The sequence below is a fragment of the Trematomus bernacchii genome, unplaced genomic scaffold (assembly GCF_902827165.1).
Source record: "Trematomus bernacchii unplaced genomic scaffold, fTreBer1.1, whole genome shotgun sequence".
Classification (NCBI taxonomy): domain Eukaryota; kingdom Metazoa; phylum Chordata; class Actinopteri; order Perciformes; family Nototheniidae; genus Trematomus; species Trematomus bernacchii.
Window position 1 is genome coordinate 4512511 of NW_022987513.1, and position 21029 is coordinate 4533539.

The 21029-nt window shown below is 38.4% G+C and overlaps 1 protein-coding gene across 1 annotated transcript in view; it reads right to left on the reverse strand.

Moving 5' to 3' along the window:
- kif4 (kinesin family member 4) overlaps positions 1-17664 on the reverse strand; it is a 33208-nt gene extending 15544 nt beyond the window's left edge. The window contains exons 1-21 of the mRNA XM_034152301.1: positions 17478-17664; positions 15985-16127; positions 15757-15871; positions 15346-15536; positions 15166-15255; positions 14851-15017; positions 11647-11741; positions 11417-11536; positions 10778-10953; positions 10281-10342; positions 10057-10189; positions 9143-9201; positions 8889-8994; positions 8647-8742; positions 7468-7650; positions 3550-3653; positions 3313-3457; positions 1794-1904; positions 1580-1663; positions 1372-1473; positions 679-834 (exon numbers count right to left, since the gene is read on the reverse strand). Of these exons, the coding sequence (XP_034008192.1) occupies positions 679-834; positions 1372-1473; positions 1580-1663; positions 1794-1904; positions 3313-3457; positions 3550-3653; positions 7468-7650; positions 8647-8742; positions 8889-8994; positions 9143-9201; positions 10057-10189; positions 10281-10342; positions 10778-10953; positions 11417-11536; positions 11647-11741; positions 14851-15017; positions 15166-15255; positions 15346-15536; positions 15757-15871; positions 15985-16107 (2418 nt within the window). The 5' untranslated portion in view covers positions 16108-16127; positions 17478-17664. The remainder of the gene's footprint in view (positions 1-678; positions 835-1371; positions 1474-1579; positions 1664-1793; positions 1905-3312; positions 3458-3549; positions 3654-7467; positions 7651-8646; positions 8743-8888; positions 8995-9142; positions 9202-10056; positions 10190-10280; positions 10343-10777; positions 10954-11416; positions 11537-11646; positions 11742-14850; positions 15018-15165; positions 15256-15345; positions 15537-15756; positions 15872-15984; positions 16128-17477) is intronic.
- Positions 17665-21029: the final 3365 nt, after the last annotated feature.

The window sequence follows — 21029 nt, forward strand, 5'->3', positions numbered from 1 at the left end:
AGCCAGTTGTATTATCTAAAGCCAGTTGAGTAGCACTTGAAATGTTTTGGCTCTATGAAACCTGATGTACTTATATTATTCTGTTTTCTTCAAGTTTGTATCTTCTTGGTCGAATGCACTTATTGTAAGTCGCTTTGGATAAAAGCGTCAGCTAAATGCAATGTAATGTGTATTACAAATAAATCATGGCAAAAAGTGTTAAAGGTAGGGTAGGTAAGTTTGAGAAACCGGCTCGAGATCGCTAGAATTTGAAAATACCAATGACCAGTGAGGGCACGAGATAAGTTTGTGCACAGATGGAAGGCTGACAGGCAGGTAGGCCATCCAGTTATTTTAGCCAGGCCGGCTAAAATGATTGGTCGTACTTTTTACAGTATTACGGCTTCCACAGATGACATTTTTATATGGATTTTTTGTCAAAGCACTTAAGATATTCATTGCTATCGGGATGTTAAGAGCATTCCATGGAATATAACAAAAAGTGTATCTCGAGCCGGTTTCTCAAACTTACCTACCCTACCTTTAATGTTGTTGTTGGCATCTACATGGAGATAAGCCCCGCCTCCTCGCTAGCATGATTAGTTTGAGTGAAGCAAGTACAGTAAACACAAACGATGCCGTGGTCTAACTCATACGAGTAACGTGGGCTCAGCTTTCTGGTAGAGGAATAAAGCTCACCCTGATTTTGGCAGCAGGCCGGTCCCCTGCCTCCATCTGTTCTTTCAGGTGGTTGATCTCCTGGGCCAACACCTTCCTGTCATCCAGGAGGTCGTTGAGGTGGCGCCGGGCCTCCTCAGTGCTCACCATCACCTCCACTTCATTGAGAAGCCAATTCTGATCACATAAATACGGACAATATTTACATATACACAACAAAGACTTTAGTCCAAAAAATCGGACTTCATATAATGACGCAGAACATCTTTAACATATTTGCAGCTTACTCAATCAATGTGAAATTTCAGGGAGGATAATTTTACAAATATAAAATTGATAACAACACAAACACATTTTCACTTCTGATAACCTTCTGTTGTGTCCTTTAAAAAGGGAAACACCGGACAATGTGAAGACCTAATTCTCTGTATATTGTTGGGAGTTCAAATGATAAAACAATAAGAATTAAACTAATTTGATACAATTCCAACTAGCCCCAGCGTTGCATACACTAAGCATTGGTAGTTAGCTTAGCAAGACAATTCTGGTTCACAATAACCAATGGAGGAAAGAGTACGAAAACAATCATCAAAACAATGCAGATATATCGCTCACTCCTAGTAAACATGAATAATGTTTGTTACTTTGCGCTTAGTGGTTGACCAAACACAGGCCTTGGTGACTACAGAGAGGAATTCAAACAAATGTTATTACCTTAAGTCGTGTAGCAGCTCCCTCTATTCCTCTGTGGCGTTTGTCTGCTACCTCACTTCTCTTCAGCAGGGCATCTTTCAGCCGCTTGTTTGCGGCTGCAGCCTGTAGGAGGAAAACGTATTCATATAAGAAAAGTAGCAGCTACTTCATAGATGTTGAACAAATTCAATCCAGCACACTACTTGAAGATCTGAAATGTATGCCTCACCTCCTCAGTTTTACGACGCAGAACACAGGCCTGTTTCTGAAAATCCCTCTCAAGTTTAAGCAACTCATACTGCCGTTTACGATCCTGTTGAACAGATTCAATCAAATAGACTGTGAGCCAGGTAACATTAATAAATGCGTCAAAGGGAAAACAAGTTATGAATAAAAGGATGTAGCGAGAACATCCGTCCTGCAGTGAACAACTTTCCACACACCTTCTCCTTTAGCTGCAGCACCTCCTTATCCTTCATGCTCTTCCATTGTCTGAACTTCTCAGAGTCCTCCCTCATCTGCCTCATCAGCTGCGTACGCTGGTTCTTCATCGCCTGTGAGAACACAGCGTTACAGTGTTAGGATCTGGCTCACATGTATTCAAAGTTGTTGTAAATAACAGCAGTGCTCTTTGCCAATGCACATCCCGTGTGATAAAGCAGGGATGCAAACTCATCAGGTATGAAAAAGGTGACAAGGATCCGAGCCCCCCGACCCCACGGAATATCGGGGAATTAGGAATAACAGATGATTTTAGCAGTCAGAACAACTAAAGCAGCAGTGTTAATAATAACAGAAACGCCAATAGAAATATATAAAAGCATTTATTTTAATTGTGTAGCAGTCAATTTATAATTTTGAAAATGTATTTTCATGCCTCTGTGCAAGGCTTAGTCTTTCTATCTTTATAGCCACTGGTGTAAAGTAACTAAGTTCATAAACTCAAGTCCTATACTTGGGTACAATTTTGAGATACTTGTACTTTATTTAAGTATTTCAATGTTTTGCTACTTTGTTCTTCTCCTCCACTACAATTCAGAGGTAAATGGTGTACTTTTACTCCACTACATGTATTTAATACCTTTAGTTACTTCACAGATGTGGATGAATGATGTGAAATATAATCAAGTGTTAAATCAGACTTTAGTTCCACCTGGAGTAAATTCACAAGCTACCCTGCAGTATACAAAGTCATTCAAACTAGCTGCACCTTTACCAGCTTTGAGAACACTTTAATGATCAATCATTATAAAACATATCATATATATTATTCTGAAATGGACCAATCTGCACAATGACTACTTTTACTTTTGGTACTTTAACTATATTTTGATGAGAATACTTTTATACTTTTACTTGAGGAACATTTTGAATGCAGGACTTTTACTGTAACAGAGTATTCCTACACTCTGGTACTTCTACTTTTACTCAAGTACAAGATCTGAGTACTTCTACTTGTACTCAAGTACAAGACCTGAGTACTTCTACTTTTACTCAAGTACAAGACCTGAGTACTTATTTTGGATTCAAAACGGCGAATTTCGCCGAAAGGTGACAAATTTGCATCCCTGTAAAGGTCAAAAGAAAATATGGATTGGTGGTTTACAAGGAATTCCACCACCAAGATACCATGTTCTATGCACTTAAGTAAATGGGACACTATATATGGTCACTACTATTTAGTTAATATCTTATAAAATAGAGTAACAACTTCATTTTAATATTATTAATGAATAGATAAACAGTACATTTTATTCATAATATTATTGAGATGGCGTTGGCGTGACCCAAGAAGGATCTATTTAGTTATTTGATGGTATTATTAAAAAAGGCAATTTGTTCAGTACAGTAACAAAGACATCCGATAGAAGCAGTATAAGTGCATGTTAATGCTCAACATAATGTACTCATCTATTTTTCTTTTAAAGGAACTAGATGATATAAAAAGACATTCTTTATTACCTGTATCTCATGCATGAGATTGCCGACTTTCTTCACGGAGGTCTCCTTGAGTTTGAGCATTTTGGACTGATCCAGAAGTTTTTTCTTCATGTCCACCAGCTGGTTCTCGAGCTCCTGCAGTCTCTTCCGGCGCTGCTCACTGAGCCTGGAAGAAGGTGAAGCAGACAGGAAGTTAAAAGTGAAGGCTTATGAGGTTGAGAAGTTACAGACACAACCAAGATATTGAAGTGTTCATACTTAGCCTGGTTGGTGTCTTTCTTTGCAGACTGCAGTGCAAGAAGGAGATCCTCTTTCTCCTTCTGCAGAGAATCCACCGAAGTCTGCAGACTATGAACATTTTTCTGTAGGAAACAATGCCAAGAAGTTTAAAACTCCAAAAGATATGGCTCGGAATTAATATTACACTAAAAGACTGCTTTAAAAGCAAATAAATGTTAATTTTCGGCAACTCTGCGTCTGTCAATCAAAGCCATAACGATGCATGTGCAAAGAGAATGATTTTATCCTCGTTTGATGAGGAATCACACAAGTGCAAGTATAAATACAAATACAAACAATACATTTAGGATAACCACTGAGTAGCTGAGTTAACACATATACAGATATGATAAGAAGAAAACAATGGAAACAGAGAAATGTCCAACGAGGCGTTCTGGGGCAGCATAGACAGGTCTTTTCTGTGTTAGAGTTTTACTCGCTACAGGGTGTACTTTGAGGGGTTGTGACTTTGCAGACCGTTTACATGCAGAAAAACCTTCATAACACACAAGGGGACGGGTAATAACCGGAAAAGCATGACATGGGACCTTTAACTAGTTCGGAGTGTAATAATCAACATTCTTCATCAGCGAGACTAAACAAATATGGACCCTGAATCTAACTAGAGCTGTCGTCCATAGAAAAGAATGTGCGCCAGGGAACCTACGTCCCAGATGAAAGAAGGGCCTCTAGATGTCCATGAACAATAAACTAGCTCATGGCAGCTTGTGCTCGGTCATAAGCTGGCAACAACAATGCGCCCAAGCTGCCCCTCCTAAAGAGAGATAGCAGCAATACCCAAGGCCTTAGAACTATGCCATGGGGAAAGGAGGAGGAGTCGCAGTTTTAAACGCTTCTCTGCGCTCTCTCCAATAAAATACCCAATATTAACGGTGTGTGCGTCTGCCCAAGGACAATTTAAAGTAAAACCGAATAGAGGTGTCATACATAATAACGTAATAAAAGTAAATGTAACAACTACTACAGTGCAACAAAACAGGAAGATTAAATGTGGACTCTTAAACATAAGATCTCTAGCATCTAAAGCAATATTGGTAAATGATTTAATATCAGATTATAATATTGATATATGCTGTCTCACTGAAACTTGGTTGAGACATGAAGAATATGTCAGCATAAATGAGGCCACTCCACCCAGCCATATCAATACTCATATTCCTCGAGGCACAGGCCGAGGAGGTGGAGTTGCAGCAATCTTTGACTCAAGTTTACTTATCAATACTAAACCAAAATTAAATTATACCTCCTTTGAAAGCCTTGTTTTTAGTCTTACGCATCCAACCTGGAAAACTGTGCAGTCAATCTTATTTGTTACAGTGTACCGTGCACCAGGTCCTTATTCAGAATTCTTATCAGAATTCTCTGAGTTTTTATCAACTTTGGTACTTAAAACAGATAAAGTTATCGTAGGTGACTTTAATATTCATGTTGACGATGATAAAAAATAGCCTTACTGTTGCATTTAACTCTATATTAGATTCTATTGGTTTCCGTCAGAGTGTAAATAAACCAACCCACTATTATAATCACACTCTCGACCTTGTGCTGACTTATGGTATTGAAATTGAGCAACTATTAGTCGAACCGCATAATCCTGCTTTATCCGACCATTTTTTTGTAACTTTTGAAGTACTGCTACTAGACTACAAACCATTAGTCAAAAGCTCCTGCAGCAGAAACCTATCTGTTAGTGCTATAACCAAATTTAAGGAAGAGATTCCATCAATACTTAACTCGATAGCATGTCTGCATGTAGGGGAGGAAACTTATACAAAATGTACACGATCCCAAATTGATCTTGTTGTTGATAGTGCTACAGATGCCCTGCGAATAAAATTAGACTCTGTTGCTCCTTTGAAAAAGAAGAAAATAAAACATAGACTAGCTCCATGGCATAATGCCGAAACCCGCAAAATAAAGCAAAAGTCGAGACAACTTGAAAGGATATGGCGTTCCACTAAACTTGAAGAATCTCGTTTAATTTGGCATATTACTCTCAATGAATAGAAGAAAGCACTGCGTAAAGCGAGAGCAGCTTACTACTCTTCATTAATAGATGAGAATAAGAATAATGCAAGATTTCTTTTCAGCACTGCAGCCAGGCTGACAGAGAGCCACAGCTCTACTGAGCCTTCTATTCCCATAGCATTCAGTAGTAATGATTTTATGTGCTTTTTTTAATGATAAAATTGTTACTCTTAGAAACAAAATTAATGACCTCTTGCCTTTGACCAGAATAGTGTTATCAACAGCTCCCGGAAACGTAAATTCTAATATTACACTAGATAGTAAATTAGAATGCTTTTCAGCCATAAACCTTGAACAATTAAATTCAATGATTCTTTCTTCTAAACCATCAACGTGTATCTTAGACCCGATTCCAACTAAGCTGTTAAAGGAAGTTTTTCCATTAATTAACACTTCTTTATTAAATATTATGAATGTCTTTATTATCAGGCTATGTTCCACAATTATTTAAAGTAGCAGTGATAAAACCTCTTCTGAAAAAGCACAACCTCGATCCAGAGGTTCTAGCCAATTATAGACCTATTTCTAATCCTCCGTTCCTCTCAAAAATTCTTGAGAAAGCGGTGTCCTAAGCAAATTATTCCCCAACGATGTCTATAGGCAAATGTGAGTTCAAAGTAGGTACATTACAGGAATCCAAATGTACTGACAGTTCCCCTTTTAATAACTCATGTGACGCATAATCAACGTCAGTTACTTAAAAAAGCAACTATGAATGAATCCAGTTTGTTTAATTAAAGTGGACCTATCATGCTATATTTAAATTATATATTGTAGGGCCATACCTATATAAGGTATATTTATACGTTTCTGTTTTCAAAATACCAAACAGATCATGCATTTTAGCCATGCCTCATTCTGCTCTATGTGCTGTTTGCTGTCTACGGGTCTGATTCTGTGAGACCTCGCCCCCCTGCAGGAGAGGGTAGCCGTGCTCTGATCAAGTCAAGAGGGGGAGAAAAAAAGATCTCCGTCCTCCGTGTTTTATTTATATATACAGTCTATGGTTTTATTATATTATTATAGGCCTATAGAGTCGTTATTCATTTGTTTTAAAGCTCAATAAATAACAAAGAAGACCTTTGACCGGCACTTTTCAAATTTTGTCCGGAAGATTTAAACTTTAACGGACATCTTGACCCGCGAAAGAAACTGAAACTGAAACTGAAACTCTGCCGCACGGTCCCCTCGTTCCTTGGAAGAGGCGGAGAGGTGGGTGTTTGTCATCTGCTGGTGGACTAACCGGAGAGAATTACAGTGCTTGCCTCGACGGGGAGGGATTGCATTGAATTAAAGCAGCGGGAGCAAACGCTTGCCTCGGGGAGGGAGAAAAAAAGCCACAGCGGAGAATAAACAGAAGGGTAACCATGGTTACCATATGCGCGGGAAGTCTTCTTCGCTGCTTTTGTGGCAGACTACAGCGCCACTTACAGGCCTGGCATATGTACTACAGCGTCTCCAGCGCTTTCGAGCAGCAATGGCCGGCCGTGGCCCAACCCCACATTCCCCTGATAGGTGGAGAGTTGGCCCAATAGCTGTAGCGCCACTTCTGTGACGTCATTGAAGTGTTCAAATTTGGATCAGTTTTTATCAGATCCGTTGCAGCCCCTTTTTTAGAGATTTGGGTATGGAGGAAAATAGAGAGGGTTGTGTTTTCTGACACTTGGTGAGTTCCCTGGAACACCGGGGACACATATTCATGTATAAAAGACGTACAAAAGTGCATTTTGCATGATAGGTCCCCTTTAAGTCATAAAATCAAGTTAAATATTTCTGATTAACCAAATGAAAATAACTCAGATCCAATATTGTTGGGAGGGTCGATATATTGATAGAAAATCCTCTTACCTGGTGCTCTAACTGCATCGGCTCGAGCTGGGTGTCATTCTGGCACATGTTCCGCACAAAGGCTTCCTTCAAGCTCAACACTTTGTTCAGCTCTATCAGTTCCTTGGAAAGCTGGGCCTGCCGCAGAGCATGATGGGTTGTAAAGCCTTCCGGGGAGTGCTTTCCATCAATGCCAGTGCCATCCTGTGTGAGAGGTAGGAAACATCTTAATTTGCATACGGTTCAGTAGGGGGGATTCTATGATCAATAAATATGTACATGAGAAAATAAATGTCACTTTAGAACATTCTATAAAATTACTGAATTTTATTTTCATCACATATATTTGTAAACCTATAAAATGTGCAGATTCAGTGGTAACGAAAGCACAGTGCACCGAGTTTTGTCAGTAAGATAAAGTAAAGATTCAAAGACTCAATTGCTACAGTATCATTTGACACTGATATATTGGCCTTTCTTTCTTGCTGTGCAAAGAAAAAGCAACCTCTTAATCCAGATATCTTAACGCGTTTAGGAACCGTTAAGCAGAACCGAAATTGTGTATTGTGTATGGGTACCCGGCATTTTCTTATCGGTTCTCATCTGGAACAGAGTTTCGGTTCCCAACCCTACTTATGGGTACTGCAATATTTGAAGTGCTGGAGCGGGGTTCTGGTGCTCTCAGTCAGCACTACACCACGTGATGACACATTACGCTTGTGTTGTGTTCAATGAACCTGTCCTTGGCCAAGAAAAACAGGCACTCTTGTTTAATTATTTTGCGGTCTAGATTTCTTAAACTCTTCGGTTCTTACACAAGTCACCCAAATCAGCGTTAAAAAAGCGGGAGGCACCGAAAAGCGACTAATTTGCATGCATGAAAATACCAAAGAAATTAAAGAAATTGCAAAAGGAAAAAATGTAAACTTAGAGAGAATGGTGCATGCCACACAATGTGCAAGTTAATGCAGAAATAAGTTAATTATACATATTTAATATAGAATCAGATAACAGAATGAAAAATGAAATACTGTACAGTAAAATAAAATATGACTTATTGTAATAATATGCAAACACGTGGGATTTAAACAGATATTTGTGTTCTAGACATAAGTAAGTGAAGAAACGTGTGTATATGTGTTATATGATAGGAAGCATCATGTTGTGTAAACACTAAGAGGACAAAAGTGTCAAACGTACTGGATCGTCATGGCTACTGCCATTCTCAGACACCTCAGCTCCGTCCTCTCCAGCAGCCATACCATCGATGGAGGCAGTGATGCCTTCACTCTCACTCTAAGGAGAAACACAACAACATAGTGTAAACATCAACAATGCTGGATTTAAAATGTATGTTAATTACAATATACGTTCTAATAACCATTAATAACATGTAAATAAGTCTATTTAGCCTAAAAGGTCTTCAGCATTGCCTTGTGTACCTTGAGCTCCAAGATAATGTCCTGCAGGTTTCTCATTACTTCAACGTTCTCCTTCAACTCCTGGTCCTCCAATGTCTCCAGAACTTTCTGAAGATCCACCGTACATCTGAAATACAGGGAAATAAAGAGTGTGGTCCAAAAGTTATCATTGTGGCAGTGGTCAACAAATCAATTAGCTAAAATCATCAAAACTGACTCAGGCCATGTTAGACCCATGCTGAAGCTCCCCTAGCTTCATGTCTTTGTGAACTCACGCTGCATGTTGACCCAGTTGCTCCATTCTGCTTTGCAGTTTGTCATTTTCCTGTTCCGTCTGTAAAAGAAAGCAAATTAAATGTAATTAACCCGATGGATGACAATGCAAAGCAGTCAAATGTCAGAGGAAGGACATCTAAAAATGATAAAGACGAATTGAAATGTGTTTAAATAGGCCTGGCTTTTTTCTACCGATAGGTGAAAAGAAACATAGACTGTAAATAAAGATGGACGACATGACAGCTCCTCCAAAGGGAAGGCATAACATCTCGAGGGCTGGTTACAGTATAGGTCACACAACGTCATGATTGACAGCTGCTCTGAGTAAAGCTGTCACTAGGCAATAGGCTAGGTACTAAGGGTAGGAATTAGGGTCAAACGGTATGAAATAACCCATGACAATCAATTTGGCTGATAGTGCTTTGTATATTCTAATTGATATTATAAAATATGTTATAATGAGAGTGGTGTTGTAGGCTGGCTGGCAGTTCTCTGCAGCACCAACACACTTCATTGATTCATTTGAATATGAATCTAGTCCATAATGCGATCTCGATACAATTCAGACAATTGCTCAGTCCTAGTAACAACTTTGAGGAGATGCAGCAATCATTTCAAAAAGCACGATTGTCTGTTCTAAAAACAAACTATAGAAAAAATCTTTATGTACAGTGTATCATTCATAGTCATTGATCGTGTCTCTTGCTAGCTTAACCACATTTCCACAGACAGTAAGTTAGCACTGCTGTGGGTCAGGAGACCTGTGTTATCTCTGTGATAGCATAGGTGTCAATTTGATCATAAATGTATTTATAGGATTTATATTCATAGGAACCACATTATTACACTAGTAACAGTTTTCACTGATGACATTGGGGGAAGGTTTAGTAAATGTTGTTACGCTCTGACTCACCATGATGATTTTCTCAATCATGAGGGCAGTCTGTCCAGCTGCCTCACTCAGCTCCCTGCACAGTTTGTTGTTGTCATCCTGCAGGGAGCGATTCCTTTCCACCAGCTTGCTCACCTTCTCCGTGGACTCTGGCCTGAAACAAGGAGACACAGTAACCATTGTTTAAGGAAAAGCATTTATTTGAAAGTGCAACATGAGATTATTGGGGAAGAAGCACGTCTTACCCAGAGAGCACCGGACCCACTCCTCCCCGGGCATGAAGAAGCATCACCTGCAGCTCCTGAACCTAAACAGGTGAAAGGATCAAGAGATTGTTACACGAAGATAAACTGCATTTAACTTGCAGCATCATGACATAATCAGAGTACTATTTCTGCTGGGGGGAATTGGGTTTTGTGACTGTTAAAATGTTTTATTTATTAATATAAAGTTAAAAAGTTAAAGTAAGAATGTGCATTAAAAAGACAATTATAATTTTTTTTTTTAAGTATTTTTACAAAAAGGAGGTTGAAGTAAAAATGTTCAATGAAGATACAAAAAGAGAAATAGAATATCAATATTTATAAAACACAAGTTAAAGTCAAAATAGTCACACTGTACTACAATATATAACAGGTGTATTACCAATAATTGTATTAATGAATGTATTAACCTTTATGGCAGTTTGAGATCTGATTGTGAAATCATAGAATATAATTTGTTCCACTTCCTGTTTCTGTACCTGTTGTTTGAGATGGTTCATTTCTTTAGCTCTAGGGTCAATGTTGACTATAGGTTTATTTTTGATCTTGCGCGCTCTGTCAGCATATCGCAATGTGTTGATGGTTTCCTCCATGTTGGAGTCTGCAGGACTGATGCACGCAATCATTAAAGTGTGGCTATTGCCTCCCAACGAATCTGATGATGACAGACAGAAAACAATTCACAGCCAAGTAAAATCATTACTGCATCGTTTGAAAACTAAACAACTTGCCTGTTTTAATGTACATTTACCAGTTATAGTGCCATTGTTATACTAACATAATACATGAATCCTTAATTAGTCCTTCTGCGGGGATATTTACAGTGTTAAAGAAAAGTGGCATAGCAGGTCAAAAAAAAAGCAGTAATATGAAATGGTAAAGTGCAAACACAGCTGGTTTGGTGTCCATACACAGATCCTGTTTAACATGGCCAACCATGATACATCCCCATTTAACGATGCAATCAATAAAGCAGAATTCATTTTTTTAATCAAAACAACTAAAGCCAAGTTGACTTGACTTTGCTTAACAAACAGGATTGGCTCATGTCTAAAGTTCCTCAAAGCAATCCGAGATTTTTGGACCACTAACCTCTGAACTTTAAAATCAAAGTGTACCTTGAAGCAGACGGGTGAGCTTTGAGTCCCTGTACGGAACAAAGCTGCTCTTTTTGCTTTCATCCCCCAAGGCACTGATGACATTACCCAGAGACAAAAGCCCACGATTGATGCTGATGCCTAAAGATGAAAATGGAATAGCATCAAAACAGAAATGCTGTTAACAGACCTTCAACAATACAGTAAAACAGCATATAAATAATATACAGGTCAGCAACATTTCCAGTTACCTTCCTTCAAACGATCTCCCTCTGCTTTGGTTTTCTTTTGCCTTTCTGAACCAGCCAGATCCACAAGGTGCAATTTTGAAACAACTGAGTCAGCTCTGAAACAAAAGAAAACCCAAATGTTCAAATAAGATTGGATCTCACGCTTTGTGAGCCTTAGAATGCAGACTTGACACAAAACCAGACATAGTTCAGGGCCAATTTATAGTCATGAAAAACAACAGCATAAACACATCAAAATCAAGTCAAGTCTGTTTTGATAGAAATTGAACGATATCTATGTAAAGATATCCGATTATGTTGTCCCCTTCACAAAAACACAACCCGCATTTTTCTAAAGCTTTACTGAATGAAATCCAAATCTGAAAATATATAACTAAAAACTGTTGAATGTCACATTAACTGCTGAAACAAAGAGAGCGGTTTCAAGGCATTTGAAATGAGTAAACAAAGCCAGTGTTTCCCCTATATACAAATAGTAATAAGTGGCGACCCTTTTTCATTTTTGATTGTTTGTTATGTGGATTTGTAGTATTTGTGTTACTGTATGTTCAATAAAGGTATATTTTTGCAAAATCTTGAGACATTGCCACTGTATGTACTAGGCAGGGCCGATTTTTTGGCATAGGCGGTCGCCTAGGGCGCCAGATCTGGGGGGCACTGCACTGGTAGCTCTGGGAGGGGAAAAAACATTTTTGACCGTTGGCGCTCATCCTAATTTTCAGCCTTGATGTAACAACATTCATAATTAAGTAAATGTAACACCCTTTTCACCCCGGTTACACTTTTCATTTGCCCTGTACGATGGGCGCTGTAAGTGATGAAAGTGGGGGATGTTGGCTTATCAGGTGCCCGCAGCTCACAGCCAAAGTGCGAGCGTGGGAGCGAGAGAGCGAGCGAGGGAGAGAGGGCGCACCGGTACCGGCGCTGTTGTTATTAGAATCTGGTGCTAGCTGCGCTAACGAATATAAGAAGTAGATGTTTCTACAACCAGGGTGGAGGAGAGCTCTCCTGTCAGACTGAGAGGCTCAGTGAGGTAAAGGACTCTCTGAGTGTTTAGATAGTTCACTTTAGTCTAAGTTATCTCAGTGGGTCTCAAACGTTTTGACCACAAATTGAAATCATTCCAATGTATACTATAGGACAGTAAACCAAAAATATTGTTTAAAGTTGGAGAGATACAAAAATATGCATGAATAAATAAATGTTAACTAGGTAAAATAAGATATGAATGAACAACAAAAATAAAATAAGTTACATTTATTTGTTATTGGCTATGGTAGGTTATTGGTTATGTTCATATACTTATTCGATTATTAAAATGTAAACCGATCTTTTTCATATGGGTGTTTTAGAGTTGTACCCCCTAGATCAGGTCTCTAGTAATTGTCTGCTCAAAGTGCACCAGATTGAAGCATTTTACTTTAAAATGTTCAAAAAAATCTTCCTGGGGGGGCATACCCCCGGACCCCCTAGAGCAGGGGTTTTCAAAGTGTGGGAAGGTGAGCCTCCCCTCAGAGAACATATGAACAGCCGCGCCCCCCCTCTCAATTATTATTGCTATTATTATTATTATTATTATTATTGTTGTTATTACATTGCATTTCAAAGAGGTCCAGTAAGAGAACATGTCATTAAATGCTCTGTTTTCGCTGTCTACCTTCCGCCATTTGAAATTATTCCGACTGTTTCTCTCCTCTTGTCTCGTCTCTGTGAGTGTTTGAATCTATTGTGCTGACTCACTGACTGCACCGATTTGATTGGCTGAGTAGCGTCACCTCCTTAAAACATTAAACAATCACTTTTTAAAACCTTTTATCTTTATGTTTTAAACATATTGTATAAAACTCCTCCACTACTTGGACTATTCCTTGCACCCCTCTAGAATAAGCCCGAATGGTCTCAACCATATTGCATCAGTAATAACGTGCACTTGTTGACTTGTTATAACAAGATCGCAAGGACACTGGTAGCGATCGTACAATTGAGTGTTGTTCAGTTTGTGTGTTGTGGAACATGCGTGTCCGTGCATGAAAATATACCACACACCCAATTACAATAGCATGTTCAATTCACTACCCTGGAAGTTAATAAAGTTGTTAAAGTTGGAACAGCCTGTGGACAGCCGTTCTTCCTTGCATGTCAGTCGCCGACACCTTCTTACAGAGGACAGGCACATCTAGCTGCAGCACGACCCGTATATTTTCGCACGCCGTGTTCTCAACACATATCTTTTAAACATTTTTAACATTTTCAACATCGTGGATACATCCTTATATGCTCCCGGCAACACACTGAACGTCAACTTTATCTCCTTATTACACTCACCCCTACTTTAGTGGGAACAATGAGTCTGCGTCTTTGATGCACACAGGAATAAACGCAGATCATCCTCTGGCTGCAGCCTTGACCGGCACTTCCTTTGATCAGAGTCAATGCGGAAAACCCGCACTCACACAGGTAGGTGGAGGTGAAGGGAGTGAGCACTTTAACAGCCTTTTTGGCGAGGTGGGGGAACTCGGTCTCCACAGACAGGCAAAAGTGTGCAAATGTCACTTTACTCGTCTTTTTCTCGTTATTATTTTTTCTCACGCTGCGCCTCCCCTGAAGCTCTCTGGCGCCCCCCAGGGGAGGCGCGCCTCACACTTTGAAAACCGCTGCCCTAGAGGATGTGACGTCCACCCCCCAATTCAAACATGTTCATACAATACTGAATACATTTCAAGCCATTTTGACATATATTACCTATGTCAATAAGTTTCTGTTTTTGTAGTGTATTTGTCTTTTGTAGAGATTTTTCATTTATTCTTTATATATGAAATCTCGCCTAGGGCAGCAAATTGGCTAGAACTGGCCCTGGTACTAGGCCTCAAAAGCCTTTCTTGTGCTGGCAGACACATAGAAACAAATTGGCGGGGCGCACATCGCACGTGCACACACTAAAAAATTCCATGCGCTCCGCGCTCACATTATGCTGGGCCCACGTGTCTTAGCACCGCTGCTATGACTCCATCCTAGGGGAAACACTGAAAGCGCAATCCAGTCGTCCTTTTTAGCTTCTGCAATGCAATAAAAGCCTTTTTGTTTTGTTTACCATAGCCATCAAATGTGTGTTCATGTCCTTGTTAACACTTCACTTTGTGTAAACTCAAAATGTTGTATCTTAAGGAGATATGTGGTTGTTTGAGAAAACAGCAGCAAACTGACTTGTCTTTGCCTCTGCGCTGCTCCAGTGTGATGGTGAAGATGGCATGTGAGCGCGAGGAAGCGGCGTTCATGGCGGTGGAACCCACGGTGCGAACTGAGTTTCCAATCTCCAAACAGCCCACCATCTCATGGGCAGAGAACACCTGCCTGTCGGTCAAACCCACGATCTGGAAAAACAGGATATTTTCAATAAATACAAAAGCTGACCCTTTACATTATATTACATTTAAAAAGGAATATAATTCGGTTTGTGTGTCCATCTACTCTAAGCTTCAAAGCAAAAGTTTATTCTTTAAAAACATGCCAGTCACTCACCTTTATTCCCTCTTTAGGGTCTTCCCTAATGCTGAGGCTAAGTTTGTCTTTAGAAGGACACAGCAAGTCCAATATGTCTTCATTATAGATCTGCAATCGAAAAGGAAAAGGTCTAAGTAACTTTTCTTTTGAAAACACTGTATCATTTAATAACATTTTCTGCACAACATGTCCACCGACCTCAAGGTAAGAAACTGACAGGCAGAATTCACAGTCTGCCCTCTTATCCCTTTCCTCAAAGATCCTTTTGATCACCCTTGGTATAACTCCGACTACAGGATCAGTTTCCTGAGCTGAGGTGTATGTTCCTCCCATCGAGAAGGTCTTCCCTGATCCCGTCTGTCCGTATGCAAGAACGGTGGCATGGTAGCCTACAAAAAGGACAATTAATTGAGGAGGCAAAATTATTGAAAAGACAAGAAGAAAAGAAAATATATATATATATTTCCTTATAGCTATTTAACATCTTTGCCATTGAATTATATTAATCATTTTCACTTGTGTGCAACCAATGTGTTTCCCAGCTAAATCTGGGTGCACAACCTGCACTGTTACCCCCTAGAAAACACTATGTTGAAAACATATAGCTACCTTTGAAAAGCCCACATAATAAGGGGGACACAGACGTATTGAAGACCTCTTCTTGTTCAGCAGTGGGATCAAACACATAATCATATGTGAACGCCTTCTCTGTGCCAACAATCACCTGAAAACAAACAACAATTTGGCTAATTATGTAGCTGTAAACGTGGATATAATGTTGATATAATGGCAGAATAAAGAAATAAGTATTTTCCTAAATTGTTGTTGAGCACAGACCTGTGGTTCTCCAGGCACAAACGTGAGACAGCCCTGACATCCCTCGTTGATTTCCTTAGGTACCAACGGGCGGCTTCTCAAGGCCACTCGCACTGGAATCCCTTTATCATCCTCATTTGTCATGATGATGCAAGACGATATTCCTTGTAACAAACAAGAACAGGGTATCATAATAAAGCCAAGTAATATAAGACAAGTCAACATGAAATAGCAAGAAGAGACAGAAAACTTTGAAAAACAATGAGGGATGCAACCCAAATATAACAGTGTTGAAACATTTAGTTTCAACACTGGCAGATGTTGAAGCAGGCAGATGTTTGGACATAGTGACTGATTCCCATAATCAAGATAAAGGGATTTTCTTCAACATTTTTTTCATGTGCAATAAAATGTATTGCATGACTACTGGAGGAGGATTTAGGGATGAAGTGCTGATAACATCTAAATAAAAAGAACTGGTGTTGACTTTTTATTGCATGATGCCAACAAAAGACATCAGAACCTGAAGTTAAAAGTCATTGTTTTTGCTGTGTTAAACCATGACATTACTATATTGATTCACACTGAATTTTGCAAACTTGGCAAGTGCTTGTTGAAAGGTTTAGTTTAAAATGCATAGACAACACAATATTCTTGAAAGTATAATTTGTTGCATATAAAACAAATTTGACACCTAGTTGCTTTACAAAATAAAAGTGTTGCCTGAAATGTTAAATTTGTATTCTATTGGCTTTTTAATGACCGTTTCAATGTATTTAAATTGTATTTAGTGTTTCTTTTGCACTGTCATATTGCCTTAATGGTTTTTGAAAGCCCTTTGAATAGTCTTGTTGTTGAAATGTGTTATATAAATAAATGTGTCTGGTCTTGAAAGGAAAGGAAAAACATAACGAAATGCAATGTGTTGTTGAAATTATAAAGGAAAGTTAGTATCTAGCTCCACAATTATTAAGGTAATGGCTTTATACGTTGTCCACTAACACTTGCATACTTGTTGTCTGCGTAATCTACTCTGTTTCTTCTTGCACTCTTTATTTTTACATTTGTTTTATATATATATATATATATATATATATATATATATATATATATATATATATATATATATATATATATATATATATATATTTAACATGGTTGTCAACCTTTCGTTCACACAAATTAAAAACCAAACTGTGCAACTGTATAAGCATAAGTTATTATGGACATTTACGTCTCAATCGATCTCTTAACAGATACATACGCAGTTGGCTTTAACGTTAACTTGTCAAATGTAGCCTATCGTTTAAGAATTCACAGCGAAACTATCTACCGCCTTTATTGGTAGCAGTCGCTAAAATGCTTTGTATTGGATGGAAAACAAAGTTGCACCCCAGTTGACGGGTTATAATCAAGTTGTCATAATTGTGTTGTTGACTAACGTGACCGTTGGTTAGCTAGAAGAATAACGCTAGCTAGTTGTTAACAATACGTCGAATTTAACATTAACTTACCTTTTCACGTTTCCTCCTGTACGAGAGCTTAGATATCACTATAACGGCATTAAGTACAGTTAAGTTGTAAATACTGCTTGGAAAGCGTATACTTTTTAACTTGCTACGGCTTCTTATTATTATTGTTTCTTCTTCAATGAAGAATCGCTTCCCACTTGCTACGGCTTGAGTTTTGTCCTCACTTTGTTTTTACTGCCCGCCACTTTCAAACAAACGGCTCCTCCTTCTTCTTCTTCTTCTACTGGTTGATTTATGGTAGACTCAACGCAGCTCGGCAGCGTCACACTGACCTCTACAGGATAAAATAAATAAGACACAAGTGTTCTATGCACTAGGGCCCATGTCATGCTTTTCCGGTTATTACCCGTCCCCTTGTGTGTTATGAAGGTTTTTATGCATGTAAACGGTCTGCAGAGTCAAAAACCCTCAAAGTACACCCTGTAGCGAGTACAACTCTAACACAGAAAAGACCTGTCTATCATAGCAGGGCCGTGGGAAGTAGGGGTGCTGAGGGTGCTGCAGCACCCCCTGATGGAGGACAGGGAATCTGCACGTCCACAAGATTAAATGGAAATATAATAGACATATACTACAACAAAAAACTAATTTTCGGCCTTGATGTAACAACATTCATAATTAAGTAAAGATAACACCCTTTTCACCCCGGTCACATTTTCCATTTGCCCTCAGAGGCTCAGTGAGGTAAAGGACTCTGTGAGTGTTTAGATAGTTCACTTTAGTCTAAATTATCTCAGTGGGTCTCAAACGGTTTGGTCACAATTTATGTAAACAAATATTTCCAAGGCACACCTTTATAATTATTAGGATAAATAAAAACAGGTTTGAAATCATTCCAATTTATACTATAGGACAGTAAACCAAAAATATCCTTTAAAACTGGAGATATTAAAAAAAATGCATAAATAAATAAATGTTAACTAGGTAAAATAAATACATTTAGGCTATGGTAGGTTATTGGTTATGTTCACATACTCATTTGATTATTAAAATGCAAACCGATCTTTTTCATATGGGTGTTTTAGAGTTCTAGATCTAGTCTCTAGTAATTATGCTCAAAGTGCACCAGATTGAAGCATTTTACTTTAAAATGTTAAAACAAATATTCTCCCCCGGACCCCCCTAGAGGATGTGACGTCCACCCCTCAATTAAAACATGTTCATACAATACTGAATACATTTGAAGCCTTTTTATATAAGCTGTCCCGGGCTGTCACTGGGCTCACAGGGAGCGGGGGCAGGAGCTCCAACAAGCCGTTTAGGACAGAGAGTGAATACACATACTATACAGAGATGCTGTATGAGAAACCAATGTGATTTTGGAAAATTGCACAATTTATATCTATTCTAGTAGACCTCAACAGTGGAAATATGATCAGTAGAAATGGCCATGACATGGGACCTTTAAAATAATGATTGCCTCAATCGTTCACCTTGATCATTTTAAATATATCCACATAAAGCAAACATTATACTCAAAAATATTTACTTATTTTCAGTCCTTCTTTGCTGTATTCGAAGTGGGTCTAGTTCACAGTAATAATAATTCCTAATTGTCTTCCATTGTAAATAGGTTATTTTGGTGCATTAAAGAATGCATTAATCTGAAGGAAAATAATGTAATCATGTCTTTGAAATAAAAAAATTCAAAGGGATTCTGTTAATTATGACTATAAAACAAATTATCTATTATTATTTTCTTAAATGAGTCAGCATTCAAATGCTTGTCTCTCTCAATGGGCTGCTCACATAACAGATAATACATACATGAAGATTTCATGAACCCATTGGCCACACTTAAACGGTTGTGAAAGTTATAACATTTCAACGTATTCTTGTATTAATTAAATGAACCAAATTGATAAAATAATAGATTTGTCTTCCTTTGCACAAGACACATTCACCCACTTACTAAACATTTTTACACTTTTATTGCAAAGTGTGGGCAGGAGGTGAATCACTGTTAGTTGCTGACAATGAAGGCAATAAAAGAAAACTTTGAAATTCCTACATGACTAATATTACAAAACAACAAGCATGTATGTGAGGCAGAGTGAAGAGAGCTTGCAGCAAAACCCTGCTTATCAGGCAACAGCACTCAGTAGTTGTGTAAGACAGACTTGCAACGATAAGAAAAAGAAAAAAGCTCAGGAGAGACTTTTTTTCTTGAGAAGTGAGGCAAAAGGGAAGCTGAGTGGATGACATATATTCCTCTTGATGAGATGACTTCCAGCCCTAATGGGGAGTGACGCTCTGTTTTGAATGTGAAAGGTCATTCCAAAGGGAGCCAAAGGGGAAAACAGCAGAGTCCAGATGTACATTGACAACTGGGTTTATGCTGGAAATCAAGGGCTATAGGCGGGTAAAATAGTGTCAGAAGTTACAGCATGAACCTGTGTTGCATTTCTGACAAGCATATGTTTCTATTTAACAAAACGATAATTTTTCTTTTTTTTTTGGCACTGAAATGGACTTTGATCGAAATGCTGTCCTTGCCAAACACTGTTGTAACTATATGGTCCTATGCAATCCATGACCTTTATCAACTTTGTGGCCAATTGGAACTGCAAGAACATGTATGAAACGTATCCTCTCCAACACAGATGTCTGGCTCCACCCTGTTAAGTCATTTTGTGAGCAATAAAAGCTCAAACCTTTTACATATCCCCAAAATATAGTCACATAACATACAAATGAAGAACTGTTGGCCCATAAGACTGGCCCATCGTGCTCTGCCATACAAAGCCATGCAGGTAAAGTCAGTGATGATACAATGTCTTCCTAAGATTGTTTTTGACAGAAATTCCATCAAAATGACTCATGTTTAAATAAAGAAGCCTGTGCTCTGTGAAGGATGAATATGGGAACAGAAAGGCTGGGCTTCAGATGTCAGCTTGGACACATCTCTGTGTCCTTGTTTTGTCATTGTCAATTCTCCTTGATCAAGCTTCAATTCAACATTCAGGTTATTTTGTTTTCAGGTGCTCTGCTCATTGAATTTCCATCACACAATAAAAAACACATTTTAAAGAATTACCTGGTGGGGTTGAGTCTAACATCATGTTCCAAAATGTTGTCAAAAGTCTTTTGATGCTGGTTGTTGGCTTGTACAGTACATATTCTTTATTGAGAATTAATCATTTAACATTTGAATATTTGAAAGCAACGAGATAACAGGGTTGGGGGATTCGGCCTTAAAACCTTGAAACATCAGTGGGTGGAAAAATGTTGTGACAAGAATTAGTCAAGGATTAGTAAAATTGTCAAGGACTACTTGATTGTAATTATAATAAGCATGACATTATTGTTAAATATGGCCATTTAAAAACATGAGTTTTTTTTTTACAACCAATGCTTTTAATTTAATGTTTTATTCATGATTTATGGATAATGGAGATGAAATACCTTTTTTTATAAACATTGAAAATGCAAGATGAATATTTTGAGTAAGTGCTCCTCCTGCGTTACAAGAGCAGAGTTCTCCATGCGGCCTTTAATTAAAAACATCAGCAATGAAAATGTGCACAAAAGATC